Below are 25,879 nucleotides of genomic sequence, written 5' to 3'. Positions count from 1 at the left end.
AGTATAGAGCAAGAGAATAATAAATGTAAATAAAAATAAATACAGTAGCATGCATGTAATTAACAAGACTAGTGTAAGAAATAACACCTACCTGTGTTTTTCTGTTATACGTTCCAGTTTCTTTGCCAACACACAACATTCTTCCTTTAATTTTGCTATGAACATATTCTGGGAGGTCAGCAATGAATCCAGTTCATTTACTAGAAATTATATTTGTATATTTTACAAAGTAATACTTAAATACAATATTCTAAAATAGTCTTATTTTACCCCCATTTTTGATGTGGTTCAAAACTCCAGTTATATATGTAACATAGGCCCATAATATAATCATCATATACCAAAGCATGGCTAACTTAAAAAAAAAATGAATAGGAGAAAGCTAAGTTGTTTCCCTCCTTCGAACACCAACACCAGCATCAGCATCATCTTAATCTTTACTGCAATTTTGCCACCAGGGACATTATTTTGCAAGGTGTAGTATACCCTAGGCTTCTGTTGAGATTTTGACTGGACTATGATCAATGTCCCACACTACCACACTCTTGGATAACTGTCCTGAGCTTGTTGTTCAGGTAGGTGAGGAAGCAGCAGACATCTTTCACCAGAGACAGGCAAAAACCTTACTGAACAGGCTACTTGAGGTAGTACTGGAACCAGGTAACAGGAATTGCTATAAACGTTATAATCTGGTTTTATTTGCTTGTTTTTGAGAGTGAATTTAATGCCTAGAGAGAGGCATGAAACTGGCAAATTGTAGGGTGTGAAGTCCTCCAAACTATCTAATATGTGCAGGATAGGGGGTAGCTGTGCAAGTATGCATACTATGACCCACCAGCTTGTCTCATCCATCTTTAAAGAAAGGAGTCCTGGGCCAAATTAATTTTTTTATGATGTGGACACCAAAACTTATGTTATCATAGCATGAATCACATTAAGACTACCATTTTAGAAAAATCAGTTTCTTACTATCAGCCTATGCTATACTAAAAGTCATGAACTAAAAAGCAATAGGTCTTTAATATTTTAGTGAAGAGATCCTGTATCATGGTGCTTACTATGTTTTTAATGATTGTTCACAGTATTGTGCATCATTCCGGCTTACAATATCAGATTCCTTTATATTTAACAAGTGAGGTATAATGAAATATATTGTACATACAGACCACTAGACTACCTTACTCCTTTAATCTCTTACCAATTAATTGCATATACTAGTACATATGACAGACAAATGCATGCATGGCTAACACAGATGTACAAAATGAATGAAGAGTTACAATTTGCCTCTTCCTGCTTCTACTAGTGATAAAGAACTGATGCATTCAATCCTAATCTTCTCTCAGTACATGACAAAAGGGAAATGTTTTATGAACCAAATGCAACTAAATTAAAGTTTTCTTTTATTTTGTATCAAATTAAAGCAGCTCACACAAAGATGTACTGGATAGAAGAGAGAGCTGACAGTGAGCCTAAATACTTGACACATTGATACCAGCAAAATATTACTTTGTTTACCAATGTAAACTACATAAGGATATACAGTGACAGATGACTAATTATTTCAGTTTAACTTTTAGAGTAGATGCTATTAAAACTCCTTGCCATTAGATGGTGGGGATGCAGGTAATAGTCTGTTTGCACCGATCAAACAGCTACCCTGGAATAACTGCAAATACATGACACCTGTATCTGGTGTTAACGCCTAAGCTGGGGTATCAAATTCAGCTGAGTACCTGAACAAAGAGCTTGTTGTGGCCTGGATCTGTACTGCGAGTAGATGTGTGGGTCAGATCTAACCCAGCACTGACAGTATGGCAAGTAGGTGTGCAGGGGTAATGCAACCATTGCTGACCTACCTCCACTGCTGACATTTCTCCAGTGGGATGCTATACCTTGGTTTGGCACTTTCCAAGTTCCTAGCCCCTCTATAAGGTGGTACAAAAGGGAGCCTTATAAGCCAGATCAAATGGCTCCACAGACAGGATCTGGTCCACAGTATGCATTTTGGACACCCAAGATACATAACATGCTTATACTCATACTTTCATAAGTGTTTAAAAAAGAAAAGAGAGAGTGAACGTGGCACATGGCATATAGTCCTACACTCAAGTAACTTATTAAAATCTGTTGTAAAGTTACCTCAGGGAAAAAACCCCCCAGTAAAATAGACTCGTATAAAAGTTACACTGGTGTGCATCTTGTGTCCACAGTTATCCCAGAGTAGCCATTTTTGAAATGTAAACAGCGTATTAAGTGTTCTTCTGCCACCTTTTGGTGAATTGCTGTAATAAACTTATTGCAGCAGTAGTTTCCCCAGGATTACTGGTCATCTGTTAATACTGGATCTCAATATCACTTACATTGTTATAAAAAGCCAATGCAAATTGCAGACTGAACATATTATGGTGTAATTTAGACTGGTGTATTGTGATCAATGTTTTTCCCTAGGAGTAACTTTATACTGTATACTGGTAAGGTCCACTAGTATGTTACTGTGTGTGTCCCTCCCTTTTTTTACACTGATGAAAGATGGTTTATACTTGTCTAATGGCATGTCTCTAGTATCACAATAAGGGTGGGGAGGCTATCTTATGCCATGGATCATTGAAGTGCTGAGAGTAGACAATATCCACAGTTTAAGAACTATAATTTGGGCCCTTGTTAGCACTATTAAGTAATGCAGAATGTTATAATATAAAAAGGCTGGCACAGCACTTTGACTATGAACAAATGAAAATGAATATTTTAAAAGTCCATTTTACTTTTAAGATTAAAGGTAAAAAGTTATAGGTCAGGTGTGCCAACATGATGAAAGATGTCAGCTTTCAGCCAAGCTGCCAGCTGTGGTCAGTGCCACGCATTAGTAAATTTAAACTGCAGTTATAAGAACTTGAAGCATGCAAAGGATTAAACATCCTGTTAGGTTGGGGAAAACATACTAATGCTAAAAATGTTTGAGGCTGCAAAGATTAAATAAAGGAACATATCAATTTGGAGCCAGTGAATTACATCCAGCTGCGACAGTGAATTAAGAACCGATTAATGGCTAAAGCTTTTCTCCAGTTTGGATGCCGAAGCAAACTCATTAAGCTTTTAGAGTAGCTATAATGTGTGTACTGTGGGAACTGTTCAATGCTATTCAGGAGACTTTAACTGTAAGCTCAGAGCATTTCCCGCAGAGCTTCTGATGCTATTTTCTTTATATAACATGTGTGCCTGAAAATCCAGCCAAAAACAAGCCCTTTGTTTTTCTACTTTGTTGTGGTCTCTCTCAGCTTTACGTTTCTTGAACACAGGTAAATAAACTCATAATCCAGATGGTGCAACAGATGTGAGAGCAGCACTCTGAAATCAACAGACAGTGGGCAATACTTTCCATTTTCTCTTTTAAACGCTAACTAATATGTAATTCGGAATCTCCGGTGTAGTTAGCATCTGCTCCCTTCGGCCAGCCAAAGGTTACAGGTGTTCCTGATGTCATTTCACAGTAAGGCGTGGGCCTGGCTTGTGAGTGAGTGCCCAGGCTCTAATCTTTCCCTACCACCTACCAGTTTTATCATGCTGGGCCTCCATTTGCTGCATCTTCTGTGTCAGCTCCTGCTCTCTTTGCCGGGCCTGAAGGGCTCGGCCCTTTGCCTCACTGTTAAAGCTGTGCTGAATGCTTTCTTTCTCCAACCTTTAGAAGAAAACAAGAAATAAAAAGAAATAAAAATCAAATAGACTGTCACAGCCAAAATAGATGGTTCAATTAACAATAATAAAAAATCTGTCAAGCTTTTCCTTTATGACATTCCCTTCCCACTTCAAATTAATTGTACTGTATTGTAATTCAACTGTATAAACTCTTACACTTACAAACACTACACCAACTAACAGAAAATGGACAAAAGCATAACCTATCAGCTGAGTGAAATGCATTCATCTTCTAGAGAACAATCTGTGTTTCTGTTTTAATCTGGAATATTAATAAAGTGCCCACCCCTGAGGAAGTCTTACAAGATCCAGTTTGTACTATGTTTCTCTGTCTCCTCTTCTAATCTTTGTATATTTAATACTGAAATAAAATGTAGGGACCCGATTCTGAGACTGCCAGTGAAGGCAATCCATAGAAATTGAGTCAATGGGAACAGTTCCCACAGTGCTCATATTACAGCTATTCCAAAAGCTTAATGAGCTTGCTTAAACATTCATACAAGAGTAAAGCTTCATCCATTAATTTATGGCAATGGATGATGAGGGTATCCAGTACCCTGTAGGTAAAGTTAAAATCACACAAGATTTTTGTGGGGATGGGGCAAGGTGGGAGTAGGTTGTGGTTTTGAATATTAGAGGCTTGTACATTGACAATTACCAGCAATTCCCAATGCTATTCCCAAGGTCTGAAAACATAAGCAGGTAAGCAATTTATCTGACTGGATATGCAAAATGTACGGTAATGACTGCAGAAATAAAACAAATATTAGACTAACATTTTCTACTGAAACATTTTATCTGATGCAGGTCAAGCAAAGATAGTGTGGATATCAAGAAAGCAAAAGATATATTTGTGCAAATCAGAGAAGAACCTGGGCTGAAACATTCAGATCCGAATAGCCTCATATAGGTTCTGTTATGAAATATTTGAATCTAGAGTCTAATCAAATTTGAGAGACTATAGGTATGCGTGAATCAAATTTGAGAGAATATAGGTATTATTTACACCTATACAAACTCTTCTGTGGTTTATGAATATTCTGAAAATAACATTTAATAAATCCTACTGAATATTCTCAGTGCATGGGAATACAAAATAATCAGAAGATTCTGGTATGACTCATACAAGAATAATGCCACACCTCGTGTGGCTGCTGCACTTAACCTTTGGCTCTGTGCCTAATAACTCATCCGAGATATTGCAGCAGCTCAGCATGACATACACGATGTCATATCTTCCTGCTTCAATTTACCCCAAAGCAATACAAATGGTGGGTTACATTACACTAATTCCTGGACCCAATATTTCTGCTCTACCTCAGGCAAAACTTCCTTTGAAGTCAATGGAAGCTCTGCCTGAGGTAGGACAGAGCCTGACACGATACAAGGAATGCATTTTTGACTGTTCCAAAAAGAGATACATTGGGGGGGGGTGAGGGGGGGGAGGAGGACAGGGGGACACAAAACCTCTTTTGTTAAGGAAACATCACAAAATAAAATGCATCTAACTGGATCATTCACCATGCTTGTTGTTTTGATACAGAAACATTTCTCTAACAACATTAGGTTAGATCAGTGCTTCTCAAACTGTGGTTCATGTACCAGTGGTGATACCTGAGCTTGTTGGAAGTGGTGTGCTAAAAGCTCTTTCATTTTAAAACAGTTGTCATACACACTGCCCAAGAAACACAATGCACTTCTTAGCCACAACGGTACATAATGCAGGCAGATCATGCCAGCATAGTGGTTTTATATAGTGATGTGTTATGTGATATGGCTGTACAGATGGGTGCTGTGCTTATTTGGTACACAGCTGGTTAGCTTTCTGTTGGGACTAGCTTTTGGCATGTGCTAAGCCACGTAGCTCAAGTTACAAAGGTAAACGCAGAGTCCCACATCATGCCACCTCTGAAAAAAGACCCTTCTTTCAGAGTGACTGCAAAACCTGCATCCACAAGATGCCCCAAAACCAAAAAGTCCCCAAAAAGGAAGCAACTGCAGAGCAGGAGCTCTCTTTGTACCAACCCCCAGGCAGAGGCCACAGTCTGCCTCTTCGAGGCTGGGAAACAGGGAGGTATTGGGAATCCCTTCCTGTGTCCACAAAGAAGCTTGGGAGGGGGGGAAAGCAGAGTAGAACAGCTGTTTAGGTCCAGTGTATAAAAACCTGGCTACAGGGCTAAGGAGATCCAGCTGGCTTTTCAAAAGAAGAGCAGCTGGCTGGTTACAATTTGAGTCTCTTCTCAGCAGGGATAGTGTCTGTGCAGGTTGCCCAGCATTGTATACATCTAGGGGCCCTGCTTGAGAGAGGACCAAAGCTGCTGAAGAGCAAAATGATTCCTGGAGCTGATGGTATCTGATATCCATGTAAAATCCCAGACTCCCCCAACCTCTCTGTCCATCTCAAATGCAGCCCCCCTCCCCAGCCATTTTCTACACACACCCAAGTGCTCACAGCACTCTGGTCAAAAGCCTGACCCTCTAACCTCCTGTAATGTAACTCTCCCACTCAGACTTCCCCTGTCAAACTCCATTCTCTTCAAATTTATGTCAGGCATGAGTTTACTATCAGACTACCTTTAACAGGGACCAAAGACATACACTTTACACCCCAGTCCTCTTCTTGGCTCAAACAGAAAACTTGTGGAGTTTTGGCAAACTTGACTCTCCATCCACTTGTCCAAATGCTATGGACCTTACTTGTTCTATGTATGTGGTTATGGAAATTTTTTTGAATTTGTGAATGAAAGTTATCCTCGACAATAGAGAACTGGCTAACTAGTGGTAGCTTCAACAGAAAACAGAGAGATTAAGTCTGTTGATAAAATAGGATGCATCTACACATGCCATCAAAGCGATGCGATAAACTCCAGCACAGTTTGCGTCAGAGTTTGTCACGGCACTTTAATGGCACATGTAGATGCTCAAACTGCTGCAGTTCAGGGCACACGTGCAGATGCTGTGCCTAGGACCACAGCAGTTTGAGCTGGGGAGGAGTAGCCCTGGCCTGGCAGAGGGCTCTGGGGGTCAGCCCCAGCCTCTGGGTGCCAGCCTCAGGAGGTGGAGGGACTGGCTGGGGCACAAGTGTGCTGAAGTGTGTAGCTAGACAGCAGGCAGCCCCAGCACTTTTGCACCCTCATGCCCAGCCAGCCCTGGTCACCATTTACACATGTGTTTTACCGCAAGAAGTGTGCTGTAAAATAGTACTGTCCCCGAGAGTATTATTTTATGGCACAATTAATTAATCTACTGCACCCTAATAGCAGCGCAGGTGTAGATGGTGACACTTTACTGCAGAGCTAATTACTGAACTCTGCAGTAAAGCACACATGTACACATCCCCATAGGTAGTAATCTGAATCAAGACCACTATGAAAAATTGAACAGGTTTAAGGACCCATGGTCAGCTTTCTGCTACAACACCACCACAAGATTATTAAGCCAACTACATAGTTAGACCTGCTGTGAACAGTGTAGAAGGTGAACTAGGATCTGTGTATGTCATACACTATGAATTAAAATTCAATCATTCATTGAAACTTTTCTTGCTTTAATGTCACTTCAATATAAAGCATGACTCTTAAAACTAACAAACAACCCCCCCTAAAAAAACCTTTTGATTTAGAAGAAAGCTAAGCTAAGAACTGAAATACAGCCAAACAGAACAGCAGCATCTTTCACCTGCATACATGTAAATGTACTAGAAGTGTCATATTATGTAAGTTTAAGGACTGTTCAAACTAGAAAAAATTCATACAATTAGTGTGACTTTCACAGCTCTCACAGAGTAAAACAGATTAAGTGATTTTCATTGCAGTTAGGTGGAAGTGCTGGTCGCAATAATTCTGCTCAGCTTCTTGTATATGTAAGGTTTGAATCAGAACTAACAGCAAAAGGGTTTCTCTATCAAGATGTACAACAGAAGACATGTTTTACAACGTGACTTAATTCATCACAGCAAATGATGCAGAGTGGTAGAAATGCATTGTATACGCAAATGGAGTGCAATCAATGACTTGGAGAATGGAGATGTTCTGGGAAACCTTGGTGTCTAAAGCTGAATTCACTCACTGCAGTATTCATCATAAAGCATTAAATCTCCCAAATTATTCTGCATCAGGCCATAAAGCTAATCAAACACAAGTGTTGAACTCAAGTTTGTTTTCATTTTTATGTCATCGGAAGTAATCATCAGCAACTCACTGAAGTACTAAGATGGCTATTATCATATTTACTCAAATATAAGATGGCCCTGAATATAAGATGACCCCCACCCAATAATTTGATTCTATATATGGAAAATGTATACATTTGTTATAATTTTCTAGACATAGACTCTGACTGTTGAAGGTTTCCCTTGAATTTGTTTGTCTCCCTCCCACTGCTACAGCAGGAAAAATATATCTCAGGGCTTAGATAGCCACCTTCCCCTTTGCCCCCCTCCTCCCACCAAGACCTTCTTCCCCCTACAGTTCCTTCCTTCCCTTCTGGTAGACCCTGCCCCCCCCGAGCACATGGAAATGAGGGGAAAAATTGAAAACACTGACCTTTGAAATTTGAAACATAATTCACCATATAGACACATTTCTACAGGTACCCATAGATTTAGTTCATCTGGAATTGATCCATTTTATTTTTGAAACTGCTCCAAGTTTTAATACAAGTACTCCATAGACACACTTTTAAGCAAACCTTTTGTACCAACTTATAGTACAAACTATACATGAGATTAGTCTAAAGCCAAAAGGCTCATGATTTACTATATATTTCATTGGGCAGGGCCCCACCAGGGTCAACAGTATTTCAAGCTTGGTGATCCCCACGTTTCAAGCCTGGTGCAGTACCTTCCACTTATCTTTGTTCAAGAGCAGAATAGGATGCAGTTTAATACAGATAAGTGCAAGGTACTGCACCTTGGGAAAAGGAATCTCCAACACACTTACAGACTGGGAGATGACTTCCTAAGCAGCACAGCAGCAGAAAGGGATCTCAGAGTCATAGTTGACACCAAGATAAACATGAGTCGTCAATGTGACAAAGTGATCAGTAAAGCTAACTGCACTCTATCATGCATTAGCAGATGCATCACGAACAGGTACTAGGGAGGTGATACTTCCCCTCTATGTGGCCTTGGTAAGGCTGCAGCTGGAGTATTGCATTCAGTTTTAGGCACTGTACTTCAAGAGGGATGTGGAAAACCTTGAGAGGGTCCAGAGAAGGGCTACTCAGATGGTTAGAGATCTGCAGGTAAAGGTCCTATGAGGAGAGATTGAGGAACCTGGATCTCTTCAGTCTCTGCAAGAGAAGGCTGAGAGGGGATCTAGTGGCCATCTACAAATTTGTCAGAGGAGAGACAGCAAGGAATAGGAGATGCTCTGTTTACCAGGGCACCCCTTGGAGTTACTAGAAAAAACAGCCACAAACTGACAGAACAGATTTAGATTAGACATCAGGAAGAACTTCTTTATGGTAAGGGTTACCAGAATTTGGAATGGGCTTCCAAGGGGGGTGGTGCACAGTTTAGCACTGCTCACTATGTATGTGTACTCCAGATATCCCCCAGAAAAGACCCATGAGTTAATTAGCCCCCCACTCATGACTGCAAGCGGGCTTTCTTGTCACAAGTCCTGGGATGCTCCAAAAATGTATATGCAGATGAGACACAGCGCAACCTAGTCCAGCTCCACTTCACAAAGGGTGGCGACACACTAATTACATGTGATAGGCTGAGAGAGAGGGTGACAGAGGAATTCTGGGTGAACTGTTTGGGGGCCCATTTGGTGATGTCTGCCAGACATTGAAGACTGGGGAAGATCAGGAATCTTTGGAGATGAGAAAGAAAGGTACAGGTCAACTTGAAGAGGAAGTGAAGAGGAAGTCAAAATATATTCAGTTTAGTGGCTCACTATGACTTGTAAAAGAGTCAGTGCTGAGGGGGACTGAGCACAATGCACACTACTATGTATCTTATTCAGATTGGCTGTACTAAACCTATCCTTGTGGCAGGTTCTTAACAGTATCTATGCCCCACATGGACCATATATTTATAGTTACACTCAGTATTGGCTGCATTTAATCAATTTTATTGTTGGTTTCCATTGCTGAACACCTACTGCTTTTGGCAGCAGTTTAATGATAGACAATGTATTTAATGAGGTTTCCCCATATACTAAAATAAGATGAGGGGCTCTCCCTTCCCCTCATACTCATTGGAGGAAAAAAACCTTGTCTTATATTCAAGCAAATACAGTACCCTGACCTCTTCTGAGGCAAGATTTTATTAGTGATTTTAGTTTGAACTTGTGGATGCCTTTGTGGGTAAGTTATGGTCGTCAAGACTAACCTATATATCTGACTTGTTCATTCCTCTCAATGAACTGAATGCCAGTTATTAGGACTGAAAACAATGACTTTGAAATGTCTGACACAAAAAAAAAACTGTCAAGGGTAAAGAAACTGGAGTATATAGCATAAAAGCAATGCAATGGAAATGACCAATCACAACCATATTTGAAAATTTCCTCGTTTTGAATGCATGAAAATTCATTTTGACCTCACTGATACTATAAAAAAGTAGCATCTGAATTTGGCCCCAAATGTAACGAATACCATCCCACCAACAGTTACAACGGATCAGGAAATCATTTTCTATAGAAGACACCCTGACAGATTAAAGACACATAACAACGAAGGAAAAGGAAAAGTTGACTGTCGTGGTGCTGCTCTCAAAGTTCCAATAAACAAGGGATAGCTCAGCGACTCGTTGTTGAGAAGAATGGTATTCTGTTTCATATCAGACAGAGCTTGGACATTCTGGAAATATGTTAGTACTAGATGCAGCTGCCATGCTGGTTTTCCTGCCCCCGTTACTATTAAAAGAACAAAACAAAACAGGATGAACTTCATGAAAAACCGGACTCTGGCTGAAGCTCACCAATATTTTAGCTAAGAAAGCAGCCATGTTCTGTGAAGTAAACAGACCCTTTCTCTAACTGTAAATTTATTTCTCAAAGAGCCGCTCAAAAAGGTTTGTATCAAGTTTGATTTAAATTTTGACAAAAAAAAAAAAAAAAAAACGGAAAAAAAAGGAAAAAGGTTAAATGAACTCTGGCTCATTTTCAACAATAATCTAGAAAAGAAATAGCAAGACCTTTGAATTTATACCAGTCAAGATAAAAAGTGAAGCCATTTAGTTCAGCAACATCAAAATGTAATTTACGATAGTTTTTCTTGTAATCTGAATACTATAAAATATATTTGCAGTAGTATAATGGCTGCTTATAGAATCATAGAAAAACAAGGATAAGAGAGGTCTCAAGAGGTCACCTAGTCTAACCCCACCCTGCTCCAGGTAGGATAAGACCTCTCAATCTCTGCAGGCAACAATCATCTAACCTGCACTTAAAATCTTCCAGTGATAGATATACTACAACCTCTCTAGATAAACTGTTCTAGTTATCAACTATTCTTACAGTTAATACATTCTTCCTAATATCCATTGCATTTTTTCTTTCATTATTTAAAATCCAAGATATTAAAAAATATACTATAATCAACAGGGCCAAATTAACCCTTTAGTGGGCCCTAAGCAAACAAACTCATGGGCCCCTACTTTTTTCACTCATAATTATACTATGTAAAGTAAACACAACTGGGTCCCTTCATTTAGGGCCCTAGGCATGTGCCTAGTTTCCCTGTGTGTTAATCTGGCCCAGATGATCAAATATTTCACACTTTTAATTTTACTATACAGTCCAGAAAAAATTAAGTTAAATTCTAAAAGACATGCGACAAAAAGGAAAAAAATTGCATATACTTTAAAATATGAGTTTTTAAGGAAAGTGGCAAGACAACCAACAAAGTTTGGGAGCTGCTGGTCTGGATTATGCTGAACACTAGACAAACAGGAGGATCTGATTCAATGCCATTGATTCCATTCAATGAGGAATGAGTATGTCCTCATACTCCTGGAGCATGAAAACCAAGTCAGCCTAACACTGACATGCAGCAAAAGAAGTCAACTCAAATATAGTCACAAACCTCTCCCTACATGGCCATTAGAGCTGAGCCAGTCATGTGAAAGACTGCACAAAGAACCTTGTCAAAGCATGAGCACTCTCCCAACTCCCTCGCTCTCCAAAACTCCTGGAGGGTAAACTTCTCAGAAGAAAAGCCTTACAAGAATCAGGAAATTCTACTTTACTTCTCATTGTCCTGAAACTAAAACCAGAGCTAACAACCAAAGAGATAAGGAATCAAAATTCAAAAGTTGTCCAATACAGTGAAATTTAAAAAAGGGCGCACACATTTAAGTGACAAAAAATAATTTTGTTCCTTCTACTTCTTCTTTACCATTTTCCCCTCATAGTTCCAAAATCATTTCACAAAGGAAACAAGTATAATCATCCCCCATGGAAGCAAACACATGATATGACTTGTTTCTAAGCATCCTCCACCCAAGTACAAAAACATAAAAACCCAAAACCCAAAAAACCAAACAAAATCCCAACCCCAAAACAAACTTTGAAACAACTCTTAAAAACAAGACATAATTTTTCTGCTTATGAATTTGGACTCGGCAGACTGAATGGCCCCTGCGCTGTTGCAGACTGTGGTGACGACCTCCCCATCATCTCCTGGGGCTTCTTCGTAGGATGCTTTCCGGTCCCTGCCAGGAGCCATGGTGGAAGATCTCTGACTGGCTGGGGAATCCTTAGAATAGGCCAGGTTATCGGCCTCTCCTCAGCCGCCGGCGCCGCCGCACCACCATGTCCCGGCTCCCCGGCTCCTTGTGGGTTAGGCTACGTGGGGGGCAAGGAGAAAGGGATTTGGTGGTAGGGGTCTGCTACAGACCCCCACATCAAGGGGAAGAAAGAGATTCGGGGCTCCTGAGGCAACTCTCGGAGACCATAAAAGCTAAAGAGGCGGTAGTCATGGGGGACCTAAACTACCCGGACATCTGCTGGGAGTCACAGACAGAAAAGTCCCACCGCTCACGAAGGTTTCTAACCTGTGTACAGGACCTCCACCTGACTCAGGAGGTACACGGTCCCACTAGGGGGAATGCCATACTGGATCTGGTATTGGCAACGGGGGATGACATGGTAGGGGACCTCCAGATCGCTAGCCATCTGGGGGACAGTGATCACCTAATAATAGAATTCACCATAAGACGTTGAGTGGGTAAGGTAACTAGTAGGGTGAAAGTGCTAGACTTTAGGAAAGCTGATCTCAATGAACTCAGGCTATTAGTCAAGGACGCACTGCAGAGTAGGAGTTTTGAAGGGATGGGAGCCCAAGAAGGGTGGCTGTGCCTTAAGGAAACGATCCTTCGGGCACAAAGCAAGACGATCCCCGAGCAAGACAAAAGAGGGAAAGGGGCCAGGAGGCTTCCCTGGCTGACCACAGAAATCCAGGGCAGCCTAAGGGCCAAAAGGGCAGCACATAAAAAGTGGAAACAGGGAGAGATCACCAAAGACAAATATACCTCCTCTGCTCATGCTTGTAGGGAGGCAGTTAGATGGGCCAAAGCTACCATGGAGCTGAGGATGGCAACCCAAGTAAAAGACAACAAGAAATTGTTTTTTAGATATATAAGGAGTAAAAGGAAGACCCAGGGAGGAATAGGACCCCTGCTAAATGGGCAGAAACAATTGGTGATGGACAGGGGGGACAAAGCTGAACTCCTCAACGAATTCTTTGCCTCAGTGTTCCTAAGTGAGGGGCACGACAAGTCTCTCACTGGGGTTGTAGAGAGGCAGCAGCAAGGTGCCAGACTTCCATGCGTAGACCCTGAGATGGTGCAGAGTCACTTGGAAGAAGTCGGCAGGCCCGGATGAGCTCCATCCGAGGGTGCTGAAGGCACTGGCCGACATCATTGCAGAGCCACTGGCGGGAATATTCAAACGCTCGTGGCACACGGGCCAAGTCCCGGAGGACTGGAAAAGGGCCAACGTGGTCCCCATTTTCAAAAAGGGGAGGAAGAAGGACCCGGGCAACTATAGACCAGTCAGTCTCACCTCCATCCTTGGCAAAGTCTTTGAAAAAATTATCAAGGCTCACATTTGTGAGAGCCCGGCAGGACAAATTATGCTGAGGGGAAACCAGCACGGGTTCGTGGCAGGCAGATCGTGCCTGACCAATCTAGTCTCTTTTGATGACCAGGTTACGAAATGCCTGGACACAAGAGGAGGGGTGGTTGTCGTATACTTAGACTTCAGGAAGGCCTTCGATATGGTATCCCACCCCATACTGGTGAACAAGTTAAGAGGCTGTGACTTGGATGACTACACAGTCCGGTGGGTGGCGAATTGGCTGGAGGGTCGCACCCAGAGAGTCGTGGTAGATGCGTCGGTTTCGACCTGGAAGGGTGTGGGCAGTGGGGTCCCGCAGGGCTCGGTCCTTGGACCGATACTCTTTAATGTCTTCATCAGTGACTTGGACGAGGGAGTGAAATGTACTCTGTCCAAGTTTGCAGATGACACAAAGCTATGGGGAGAAGTGGACACGCCGGAGGGCAGGGAATAGCTGCAGGCAGACCTGGACAGGTTGGACAAGTGGGCAGAAAACAACAGAATGCAGTTCAACAAGGAGAAATGCAAAGTGCTGCACCTAGGGAGGAAAAATGTCCAGCACACCTACAGCCTAGGAAATGACCTGCTGGGTGGCATGGAAGTGGAAAGGGATCTCGGAGTCCTAGTGGACTCCAAGATGAACATGAGCCGGCAGTGTGACGAAGCCATCAGAAAAGCCAATGGCACTTTATCGTGCATCAGCAGATGCATGACGAATAGGTCCAAGGAGGTGATACTTCCCCTCTATCGGGCACTGGTCAGACCGCAGTTGGAGTACTGCGTGCAATTCTGGGCGCCACACTTCAAGAAGGATGCGGATAACCTGGAGAGGGTCCAGAGAAGGGCCACTCGTATGGTTAAGGGCCTGCAGACCAAGCCCTACGAGGAGAGACTAGAGAAACTGGACCTTTTCAGCCTCTGCAAGAGAAGGTTGAGAGGCGACCTTGTGGCTGCCTATAAGTTCATCACGGGGGCACAGAAGGGAATTGGTGAGTATTTATTCACCAAGGCGCCCCCGGGGGTTACAAGAAACAATGGCCACAAGCTAGCAGAGAGCAGATTTAGATTGGACATTAGGAAGAACTTCTTCACAGTTCGAGTGGCCAAGGTCTGGAACGGGCTCCCAAGGGAGGTGGTGCTCTCCCCTACCCTGGGGGTCTTCAAGAGGAGGTTAGATGAGTATCTAGCTGGGGTCATCTAGACCCAGCACTCTTTCCTGCTTATGCAGGGGGTCGGACTCGATGATCTATTGAGGTCCCTTCCGACCCTAACATCTATGAATCTATGAATTTGCAGCATTTCCTCAGAGCTGAAACACTAACCAAATTGGGGGAGAGATTTATATAACTCTGAATATCTGGAATGGTCTTACTTATTTGCCATGAATGATAAATGGTACTAGGCAAGATCAATTTTTTAATAAGACTCCGTTTCAAAGAAAATTCTGTATACTATATTTGAATTGTTTTCATTGGGACTGCTCCCATGAAGTAAAAGCGTTTACAGGATTAAACCTTTCATGATCATTGAAACGTATAACAAATGGAACATGCAGAGACATTTTTTTTTTTTTTTTTTTAGTATCTTTGATGCAGGGACTTGCAAACATTATCATAATGTGTCCCGTATTTCAATTCTGAATCTCTCATGGACTACTCATCTTTACATTTGCCACTCCAAAGATAATTTTTCCTCCAATTCTTGATCACATAGACAACCGAATGGCAACTACCAGATTTGCTCATGTAGAAGAAAACATATTCAGAAGCTGTTTAATGTATTTTAGTGTCTCTTAGCAGCTGAAAATAAAGAGGAACAACCAGTGGTTTATGACTATTCTGCAGCCCACCTGGAAGTGCTCCATGCACCACAATTTCGTATCCTCTGCTCTCAACTCAGATACCACTATCTATAAATTCAGCCATGTAGGTAGTGAACTATGATTAGGAGACTGCAATCCACTTTCATATTTTGAAAATGACATATTAGGCGATCTATCAGTGGTGATGCGTAGGGGGTGCACGGGGGGGGGGCATGTGCACCCCCTGAGAGTACTGGTGCACCCCCTCACAGCCAGCATTCCCTTAGGTGAGAGGTGGGGGGGCAGGCAGGAGTGCTGGTGCCACCCCTGTGAGCGCCAGCCAGTGAGTGGGGGCACCAGGAGGAGAAGTGCTGACGGCACTTTGGGTGCCTCGTTTGCACTTCCCAGTCAGTGTAATCGGATTTGCGCCCCCCTCACCCGGCGAGATCGGCCGCAGGAAACCCTCCTCTCTGGTTGCTGACTGGCTGCTGGGGGGAGGGTGGGGGTATATGCCTCCCCCTGACTCAGGAGGCACCAGATGCCCATGAATTCTATTATGTTCTTGTAGGCACTCAGGGGGAATTCCATATACAGAACTCAAGGGGTATTTTGGGTGAAGAATTATGGAAGTATTAGGTCATTTGAAAGCTCTAGAAATTATATACTAACCAGGGGGTTGTACTGGCAGTGGATGGAGTCTATAAAATAACAGACCATTTGTGTTTCAAAATTTCATTACTCCATATAGAACTGAGAAAATACAAAAGCAGAAGGAAGCATCTTTTGGCTTTGCATTCTTTTAAGCACTGTAGAATAACATAAAATGGGGCAGATCTTAGAACCTAAAATCAAAGAGCACAGGTTGCTGTCATGAGCTAGGGACAGAAATTACAAATAAACCAGTTTAAGTCAGCAGAAACTGGTTTAAACCTGTAACAAAACAAAAGTTCAGTGCACATAAACCAATTTCAAAATGCACATAAACCAGTTTCAAAATGGCTGAAACTGGTTTAAGATAAACCTGGTTGAATGTACTATCAGACTTAACTGATTTAGGTCAAACTGGTTTATGAAACTTCTGTCCTAGACCCCTTCCTGGTTCAAGTTAAATCACAGTCCTGCCCCCCCCCCAGCATGCTTTGCAGCCCTGGGCTGGGTTGGGCTGGGCTGTCTTCTCTAGCAGAGAAAGGTTGTGGGGAGAGAGGCTGGGACTGCCCCCCCCCCCACCAGGCTAACCCTGACTAGGGTTTGCGGGCAGGGAGGGGGAGGTAAATCCCCCTTCTCCCTTTTAAACCTTTCTCTCGACTACAGACTTACTGCTGACTGCGACTGTAGACTACAAATCCCAGAGGCACCTGGAAGCAGGAAGAGGAAGTGAGAAGCAAACCTACAGAGTGCTGCTGCTGTAATTCTGGACTGCAAATCAGAGACTGTGGGGGCAGCAGGAAGAGGAAGTGCCAAAGGGATGTGCTGTAGCACCCCCTGGATTCTGGTCTGAGCCGCTACAGGCAGGTGACTGCATTTCCTGAATCAAAAGTAAACATGTGTCCAGTTGTTTCTCAGTTTAATCTTTGCAGTTTAGACTAACCCACAAAGCCCCTTGGGTTTTTTGACTTTCTATACTTAGCCACAGTCTGTTTCTGGGAGAAAATGAGTGTGGACACTTTACAGCTAGCTGCAAGCTCTTAGTAGAGGACTCCTGGGCCTACCCCAGGCAGCAGATGTGCAAAATATAGGCAAGTTTTGGTTGAGTTTTGTATTGACTTATATGAATAAGATTAGATGACTAATTGAGTAAAAGAGATTATTTCTTAACACTTATGCTTAAATAATTACATTTTATTATTTTATAAATGATTCTTTTTATTGATGTACGGCAATTAATTATTTAAGAGTGGATTTTACAGATAGCTTTCTAAACCAATACATGCCCGAGTTCTGATATCACACCAGTGTAAATCAAGAGTCATTCAGCTGAAGTCAGTAATGTAACTATAGGCAGAGGAAGCAGGGCACTAGACCCGAACACAGATTTAGAGGGGGCACCAGAAATGACTGAAAGTGAGTGGGTGCTCAGCACTCCCTGACCCTGCTCTGCCCAGAGCCAACATTGCTAGTTATGCCTCAGATGTAAAATACAACAGTCTAGAACTGGTGAGAGATTAGATTCACTCTCCAATTAGATATTCTAGCTGCTACTCTTTAAATATGCCTTTCATACCTATTTAAATGTTCAGATCTTCAAAGAAGTTATAAAAATGCCTTTAAAAATGACACTCACTACCCTGCAACAGAATAAAACTGCTTAACAACTAGCAATGAAGGTCTGAAATATATCCATTCCTGTGTGTATTTCTTAAGAAACTCACTGAGTCATAGAACCTTTATTCAGATTAAGTCCTAGGATTAAGCTTTGACAACATTTCCAAGTTTATTTAACCAATTAGCCTCAAGCTACTTGAGAAATTATCTTACAATGACTTTTTATGTTAAAGCAAATGACATGAATAGATTACATGACATCAGTGCATACTCCTCTCTACTAGAGAACAGCTAGTGTCAGCATTTTTCTGATGGATCCTTTTTTTCAGGGAATTTCAATTTGCCAACTAAAAGCAAGGTAAGGCTGAAAGTCAACACATAATTACACAGATCATGGCCAAACTTTATGTCACTGCCATACTTGTGCGATACAAAATGAATCATTTTTGCTGATTTTCACTTAGTGGATACTTTTGTTTATCATAATGTCAACTTCAGAGTTATCAGCTAGAAATTTTTTTTTGGGGGGGGTGGGGGGGAGGGAAATCAAAGGTCAGGCTTTAGGTCTATTGATTAGGCAGTGAAAGAAGACCTGGAGTTTATGCTATTTGCAGTTTCAGTTAAAAATAAAAGTTTCACCAGATTCACTTATAAAATAAAAAATAAAAGAACTCCTCCAAATTCAATATAGAAATATATAATACGTAAATAATTAGTACATAGTGAGATCTAGTTCCTTTGACATTTTTTCCCATGAAGGTTAATATCATCACTGGCTACTGTACACAAACAATAACTGTTTTTTATTTAGACTTCTGTTATATATATCCATGCATTTTTTTTTTAAATTAGCATCTTACATTGTCTATTTTTGTTGCCCCCTTGTGGCATTTAATGTTTCCCTCTCTTCCACTAGTATAAAATAAATACATTTCCAACTTGGTAGTAAGAATATAAATGAGTTCAGCAAATATGTTTATATAGGGCCAGATTCTGATTTTATTGGTACAAGTGTAGCTGACAAAACAGCTTGAAATATAATTAAGAACGAGTCATCCATGTAAACATCCTTACATACAACAAAGGATAATTCTGTAAAATGGTTAAAAAAATTACATGAAATTATGCGAAGACAGCAGACTTGAAATAGTATAAAAATATGTACTGGTGTAGAGAGGTGGCTTATGTGGACTTTTAGTATATAGTCCCAATTATTACACTAGATCCCAGCCTCACATCCTTCAGGTATTACATTCCCCTTGTTTTATTTTTTTTTCCATTTGTACTTTAGCTGTATCTAGGCATAAAATAACTGATATACTACTGAAAAATGATTAAGGACAAGCAAGCCAAACTAAAATGATTAAATGCTGATGTGTTGATTGCCATGGAATCCTTTTACTATGTGTGCATGTACTACAGTTATATACACCATCTACCCTACATAAAAATGAGGTTTGGAAGGCATTTTCTTGACTTGCAATGGTTTGAGAGGCTGATACTCTCTCAGACTTCTAACAAATATTTCTTTGGGAAAGTGCTGGGGTAAATGACTTCTGGCTGTGGCAAAAGGGCCAGTGCCTATTCAAAAGTCTGATCCTGTAAGGTGCTAATTGAGTTCATCTGCTAATAAAATCAACAGGAACCAAATGGACTCAGAAACTCACAGGAGCAAACCTCATGAAAGTGACCGAAGCAAAAATGCAGTGTTAATTTGAGAAAGAATACTTGATTCTTTTAGGCTGGGATAAGCAAAATTCTTCTTTCATCTAGCGTAAGTTAGCAACACACAACAGCATGCTGACCTGAAGAATGAGACCAAAAGTAATAAAAGCACAGAAAGAAAGAGCTGAAACTTAATACTGTAGTAGAACGTTGCTGCTGTGCATTGGTATTCAGAGGCGTCTCAACAGTACATGTATTTACCTTCTTTTTATACTACAAGATCAAGGCACAATGGGAAGAATGCCTTGAATGGAATGGAATGGAAATATAGCCTTAGTTCTATGTTTTTTGGCTTAGGTTAGTTGTAGCATAACATAAACATTACCCTAATTGGAACTTTTTGTGTGCATTAACATTACAAATAATGGTGAGCCAATATCCCATTTAATATCCCTGCCTTTTTTTTTTTTTTTTTTTGTAAGAGCAGGTTTCAAATACTTACACTTTACATCGTCAACAGCAAGGGATAAATGTATTTCAATAGCAACTTTAAAACTAAACTCACAAATTACTACCATTATGTTAAGTGTGAGATATCCCACTGTGCAGTTTTGCTTTGTGAATTTTTACCTTCTTCCATGCACACTTTTAGCCACTGATCGCACAGCCTTTCAGTGTTTTCTGCCTTTTCCTTTAAATAAACTGGCTCTGGCTCCTTCCATCTGGTTCCCCTTCCGTCAGCAACCCTGCACCTGTTCACACCTCCTCTCCTGTTGGATTCCACTGAACATTTCCTCCTCTGCCAGGGCTATTCTGGCACTCGCAACCTTTCTGTCATTCAATCCATCTGTCAGAAGTGAACTTTGTTTACCGCAAGCTTCTGCTTTCTTCTTCAAGAAGCAAAGCCCCTCAAGGTCATTGTCAAATGAACTGTCGGCGTGGATTTAAATCCACTTCTGCTAACCAGCAGAAGATGAAGTTCTGTACAGTTATGTATTAGTGAAAATTACTTTGGGGTATAAGAAGACAATAACATGGAAGTAAAATAAGAGGGTATTTTAATGATCATCTGTTAAATCCAACAGCTGATGTGCCTTTCCTCATACATATCTGTATGTGTTTTTTTTCTTTTGCAAAGACTGGTCCAGGGCTTTAAATATTTTTTTTTATACTAAAGGCAAAATAGTAATCGCTTAATTAAAGTTTTACAATGAAACCATAATATAAGAATCTATCTTAAAAGAAATTCTTTGCTGTAGAGAATAAAAATAAAAACAAAATATTTACTAAAATGTGGTTAAAGTACAAGAGGAACAGCAGAACAAACACATTTCCAATGAAATGATATCAAACGTCTAAGTGGCCTAAACTAGGTATAAAATTTTATTTAACCCACAATACCATTTTTTCTTTAAAGTATTTGTTCTTTTAAGCTCAAACGTGTATTTAAAATACAACACTTTTAAAAATGAATAAATTATTTATTCAAATGAAACATGAAACACTATTTTCTTAGTTATTTCCTTCTGCAAGATACTATCAGTCTCTGTAGCAAAATACTGTCTGTACATAAATAAGAAAAAAAGAGAAGATTTTTGTCAGGACTAAGTCAAAATTCATGCTGTCAACAGGAACCATTACGTGCAGCTACTCATGCACTCATTCCTCTTTTCATAAAGAGATTCTGATAGCTACACACTACTGAATTATTAACTCATCTCTTCGATGCTCTCATTCTTTTGGATTAAGGAATAGATTTAAATGATCACAACATATAATTCAGGTATCCTTTAAGAAACTGAGAATTCATTCACCAAAAAGAAAAATTGTGCCAAATGAGTAAAAGAAAAAAGAAGTGTTAACACCTGTAATTATAAATATACCAAACATTTTATTCAGTATGATCCAGAATATAAGTGGCAGACTTTCAGATGTAAATTCAGGAGCTAAGTAAGCATATGTAGTCCCTTTGGCTGAAATGGAGTCAAACCTGTTTACACTGGATCTCATTTGACCGTAAAAATTTAAAAATGAAAAGTCTTACATAGTAATTCAACAAATTAACACCAAATACATGTAGCTAAACAACATCAGTTTAATAATGTTATACATCTTCTACTTGGACATGACTCCCTGCATTTACAAGGGAATGCTTTCTGTGATCCAATCTTCTTTTTTCTATTTTTTATTTCTGTGGCCTTTCCGCCTGACCCTTTCCTCCCCACCCTCAGATTATTACATGCAGGGAAAGAAAAATTCTGGAAATTCCTAGAAAAGGAACTGAAAAGAAAGGTGAGTTTATAGCAACATCTCACCCAGCTGCAGAGTCACTTTCATCCCTCTCATAATACCAACTCTGTAGGAAAAGGGATATGGCCAGACAGAGGAAGAAGTCAGGGAACAATTGCTCCTAACTTTTGCAAATGCTCTTCTCCAGCAATACAAGTGTAAGAAATGGCAGCCTCACTATTAAGTCTACCATGTTGCCTGGGACGGAAGGAAAAGAGGCGATACCTATCATGTAACAGAGCAGAGAAAGAAGTTATCTGCATGAAAAGACAGAGTTCTACAGGTTTGCACTTACTCCCTTCCCAGTCCAGTCTCACTGATTTATTTGCCTGACTGAGGTTAGATTGTGGGAAAAACAGTGTACCTGTATAACCAAAACTGTAAACTTTAATTTAGATAATTCTCCTCCTCCCAGCTTTTTATAACATACAGACTAATGTTTATAAATATCTAATTTAATGAAACCCCGTGTCCAATACTATCCTTGCCCAACTCAACATTATTTGTCACAGACTTCAGTAAGTCCAGACAACATTTGGTCCAATGTTGAAAACCTTACTAGGTAACGATTAGATACTTAAATAGGAGAGGAAAAATTGCTAATACACAGAAAAAAAATGAAGCTGTATTTTGAAAATGACAGGACAGCTTTCAAAACTCTTTGAATTAATTTTACTAAATCATGTCTTAATAAAGAAAATACATGTGTAACATCCTTAAAAATAGGGTTTTTTCGGTGCATCAAGGCAGTACGCTAAAATTCTAACAATACAAATCAGAAACATGTTTCAGTTTCAAAACTGGAGCAGTCTAGCAAACTGTTACATGCTTTTGAAATGTTTATATTGCTCCTATTTATAATATCAATACAATTCTAACTTGAATTTGTTCAAAACAAACATTTATTAATACAAATGCATAAAACTCCTATTCCAATTAGTTGATAATTAGTTATTAAACAAGTAATACATATTTAAGAAAACATTAAAATATCCTTCAGTTTCCCTGTAATACTGTAGTTGGATAAGCTCTCTTGTATATTTTCTCAATTATTGCTCTAGATACCTATACGTATTGTTACCTGCTGATAAAATGCACTCTATGTACTGTAGCAATTTGGCTGCTTTAACTGACTGACTCATTAAAAAAAAAAAAAAAAAGATGAAATCATTAGTAAAATTCTATTCCAACCTGTGACAGTTTATACCCTACCAAAAACATTTTCTATTAAAACTGTACCCCGAAAATAAATTACTGCCTATCTTTTGAGAAACCTGTATTGTAGGACAACAAAGCAAATTAAAAAATAGTCAGCCAGCTTTCAAATCCTTTTTTCTTTTTCTTTCTTTTTTTTTTTTTTAAAGATGAAATGAAAGGAAAACAGCTAATATTATAAAGCCCAATTCCAAAATAACTGAAATGATGTTGGGTTCCTCCCTCACCCTGCTTATATTGCCTTTATTTCTTTTTCTCTTAAAACTTCTTTAATGACCTTTAAATATTTATACATATACCTTAAACAGTATTCTTAAACGATTAAATGAAAAGTTATTTAAGCAACTGTGTATTATACTGACAGCTTCTAAAGTACACTGGTAAAGAAATATCTAAAAGCCACTGCCAGAAGAAAACAGAGTCGATTTATTTCAAATCATTCAATATCAGTCTTTGTAAAGCAGCATATGGCCTTATGATGGCAGGTAAAATATTTTACCTTCTATAATAACGCACAGCAGCTAATTTATCTACATACTGTATAATGAGATAAACAATTTCAGCTGTACTAGGAAAAGCTGTACGCAAGGGAGAAAACTATCCTTTCCCTCCCTCGCTTTTATTGATTCTTCTGTCTATACATTCATATAGTTACTAACAACAGAGGTTATTCACTCTTCCACCCCCTTCCTCAATTACCTTACAGCAAGACCTTCTTTTCAGATGTGGAAATATTTGCAGTTTCTACAGCTGCAGGACAAAGAACTGAGATATTTTCACAGAATTGCTCGGGGAAAAAGAAAAAGAGGCTTTGCAAGATTCTGTTACAAGTAAGCAGAGTGAATGACAACTTTCAAATCTACCACAATCATTTACTAATGTGCTGCTATATCAAATAAGTCTAATTTTTTTTGACAGCACCAAATTAGATTTATTGCAGAAACTGCTGCATAAATAGCATATGGCTATGTTATACCACCTATTTCAAATCTCTGTAATGTTTCCTCCCCTCCCCACTCAAAATGAATAATTGAGCCAAGCTATAAACCTTCTGCAAAAGGGAGATATACAAGTTCACAAACAGATGTAGTAGATGTAGATTTCTTTGTTAAAAGATGAGTCTCAGTGTCCACTGTAACCTAACTGTATAACATAAACGTTATCGTCTATCACAATCAACTAATCTAGTCAATATTTCCATTTTCAAAGTCAGTCAGGTGTCTCTCATGGCACTTTGGCTATTTTCTCTTTCTTGGTACAATTTCATTTCATGTTTCTTTCAAGCTGACAGTTACTGTCAGGGCCTGTTTTCTGCATTTCCTACTTGTGGGAATTATTCTTACTCACGTGAGTAGTTTTACGGATGCTAAATGGGCTACTTGAGTAAAATTTACTTGTGCATATGAGAAGAGTGGGATTCAATGCATTTCTATGGGTTCTCACTTAAAAGGATACAAGTGGCTCCTCTAAACAAAACAAAACACATGGTAAAAATCACATAAAAATAGTGTTGTTCAATTAAAAGGACCCGATCCTATGGGTGTCGAAGGTACTCAACTCTTCATCTTAAGAAAAGCAAGGGTTTCACACTGCTTTGCAGGATCAGCCCCTATACTAACATGTGTATATACATCTCTAATTTTTCATTTAGTATGATGTACAGAATAAAATACGGAACATATTTTTAATATAGTTAGGTATATTTTATATTTTTTAAATAGTCAGCACACATGCAATTTCTTGCTATCCAGGGTTCAAAACTCATAAGGTCACAAATTCTCTCAGCAGTAAGTTAATATACAATCTTTTTATTGTAAGGCGATCAGCTAACCTTCTGATTTAAACAAAAGTTTGTGTACTTTCTGCACTGAAAAGACATTGCAAGGTCTTATCTCAGACCAATGGGCACACCACTGTAAACATCATGGAACTCTGTAGCTACCCTGCAGATTCCCTCTCTGTGGTCAGTCTTCCCAGCTGCCCTATCTGTTACTGTCTGATTAGTTCTGCTAAGGAGCCCCTCCCCTGCCAGCTTTCAGTGCCATCTGTTCGACACAAGATGGCTGCTGCCCAGCAACCTAACACTGCCCTCCTACCTGGCACCCGGCTACCATCCTTACCCCAAAGTGCTAACACAGGTTCTCACTGCTGGCAGAGTCAGGATTTCATTACTACTACTTTGACAAGTGCAGGGTTGTTTGTAATTTCTCTTTTATCCTGATTTTGATTGTACAACCACCTCCCACTGATTCAGTTTGCTTCAGTTTTGTTGCTCACAGATTTTACTCTCCACATTAATCTCCCTCTGGCATGTTACTGCATCTGTTCCCGTTTTTATTATTAATTTTCAAATTCCCACCATTTTTGACAAAAAGGAGGTAATCTACACTCTGCTTCTGCCCATTTCATTTTCTTTAATTTGGAAGATAAGTATGAAAGCATGCCAAAGAAGTTAATTCTCCGTTAACAGTTTATTTTCTGGCATCTCAATGCCTCTGTATATGAAAAACAGATAGGAATAAATGTTGACTGAATCATAACAACACAGTCAATACCATTCCTAAATTTAATGAAAAGTAAACATATGAAACAGACTCTAAAGAAGTTTATTAGTTATCTTAGTTGTTTCATGTTATCGCTCCTCCTTGCATTTTATAATAGATAAACTGTTTGCATAAAGCAGATAGGAGATAAAAACTATTTTAAATTAATCTTTGATTATGTCACCATTTCAGTTTTTCCTATAATAGTGCTACTGTTATTTTCATAAATGATTATAAACTAAATAAATACTAATAATGAACTCTCTTAGGATTTCATCTTCTCATTTCTAAGATAAACAGGAGGTTACTATATGCTAAAATAAATTTAAAAAGCTCCA

General features: G+C 39.7%; 1 protein-coding gene across 8 annotated transcripts in view; it reads right to left on the bottom strand.

The window, feature by feature from the left end:
- Positions 1-25,879, bottom strand: part of SDCCAG8 (SHH signaling and ciliogenesis regulator SDCCAG8) — a 151,025-nt gene that overhangs the window by 67,392 nt on the left and 57,754 nt on the right. For all 8 annotated transcript variants that reach the window (XR_009456099.1, XM_059715964.1, XM_014600083.3 and 5 more), the window contains 2 exons: positions 3,552-3,679; positions 92-200 (listed from right to left, as the gene is read on the bottom strand). Coding sequence is in view for 7 of the 8 variants with exons in the window: in XM_059715964.1 (XP_059571947.1) it covers positions 92-200; positions 3,552-3,679 (237 nt within the window). In the remaining variant the exon portion in view is untranslated. The remainder of the gene's footprint in view (positions 1-91; positions 201-3,551; positions 3,680-25,879) is intronic.

This window comes from Alligator mississippiensis, chromosome 1 (assembly GCF_030867095.1).
Source record: "Alligator mississippiensis isolate rAllMis1 chromosome 1, rAllMis1, whole genome shotgun sequence".
NCBI classification, from domain to species: domain Eukaryota; kingdom Metazoa; phylum Chordata; order Crocodylia; family Alligatoridae; genus Alligator; species Alligator mississippiensis.
The sequence above is the reverse complement of the archived record's forward strand: the minus strand, read 5'-3'. Positions and strand labels throughout refer to the sequence as shown.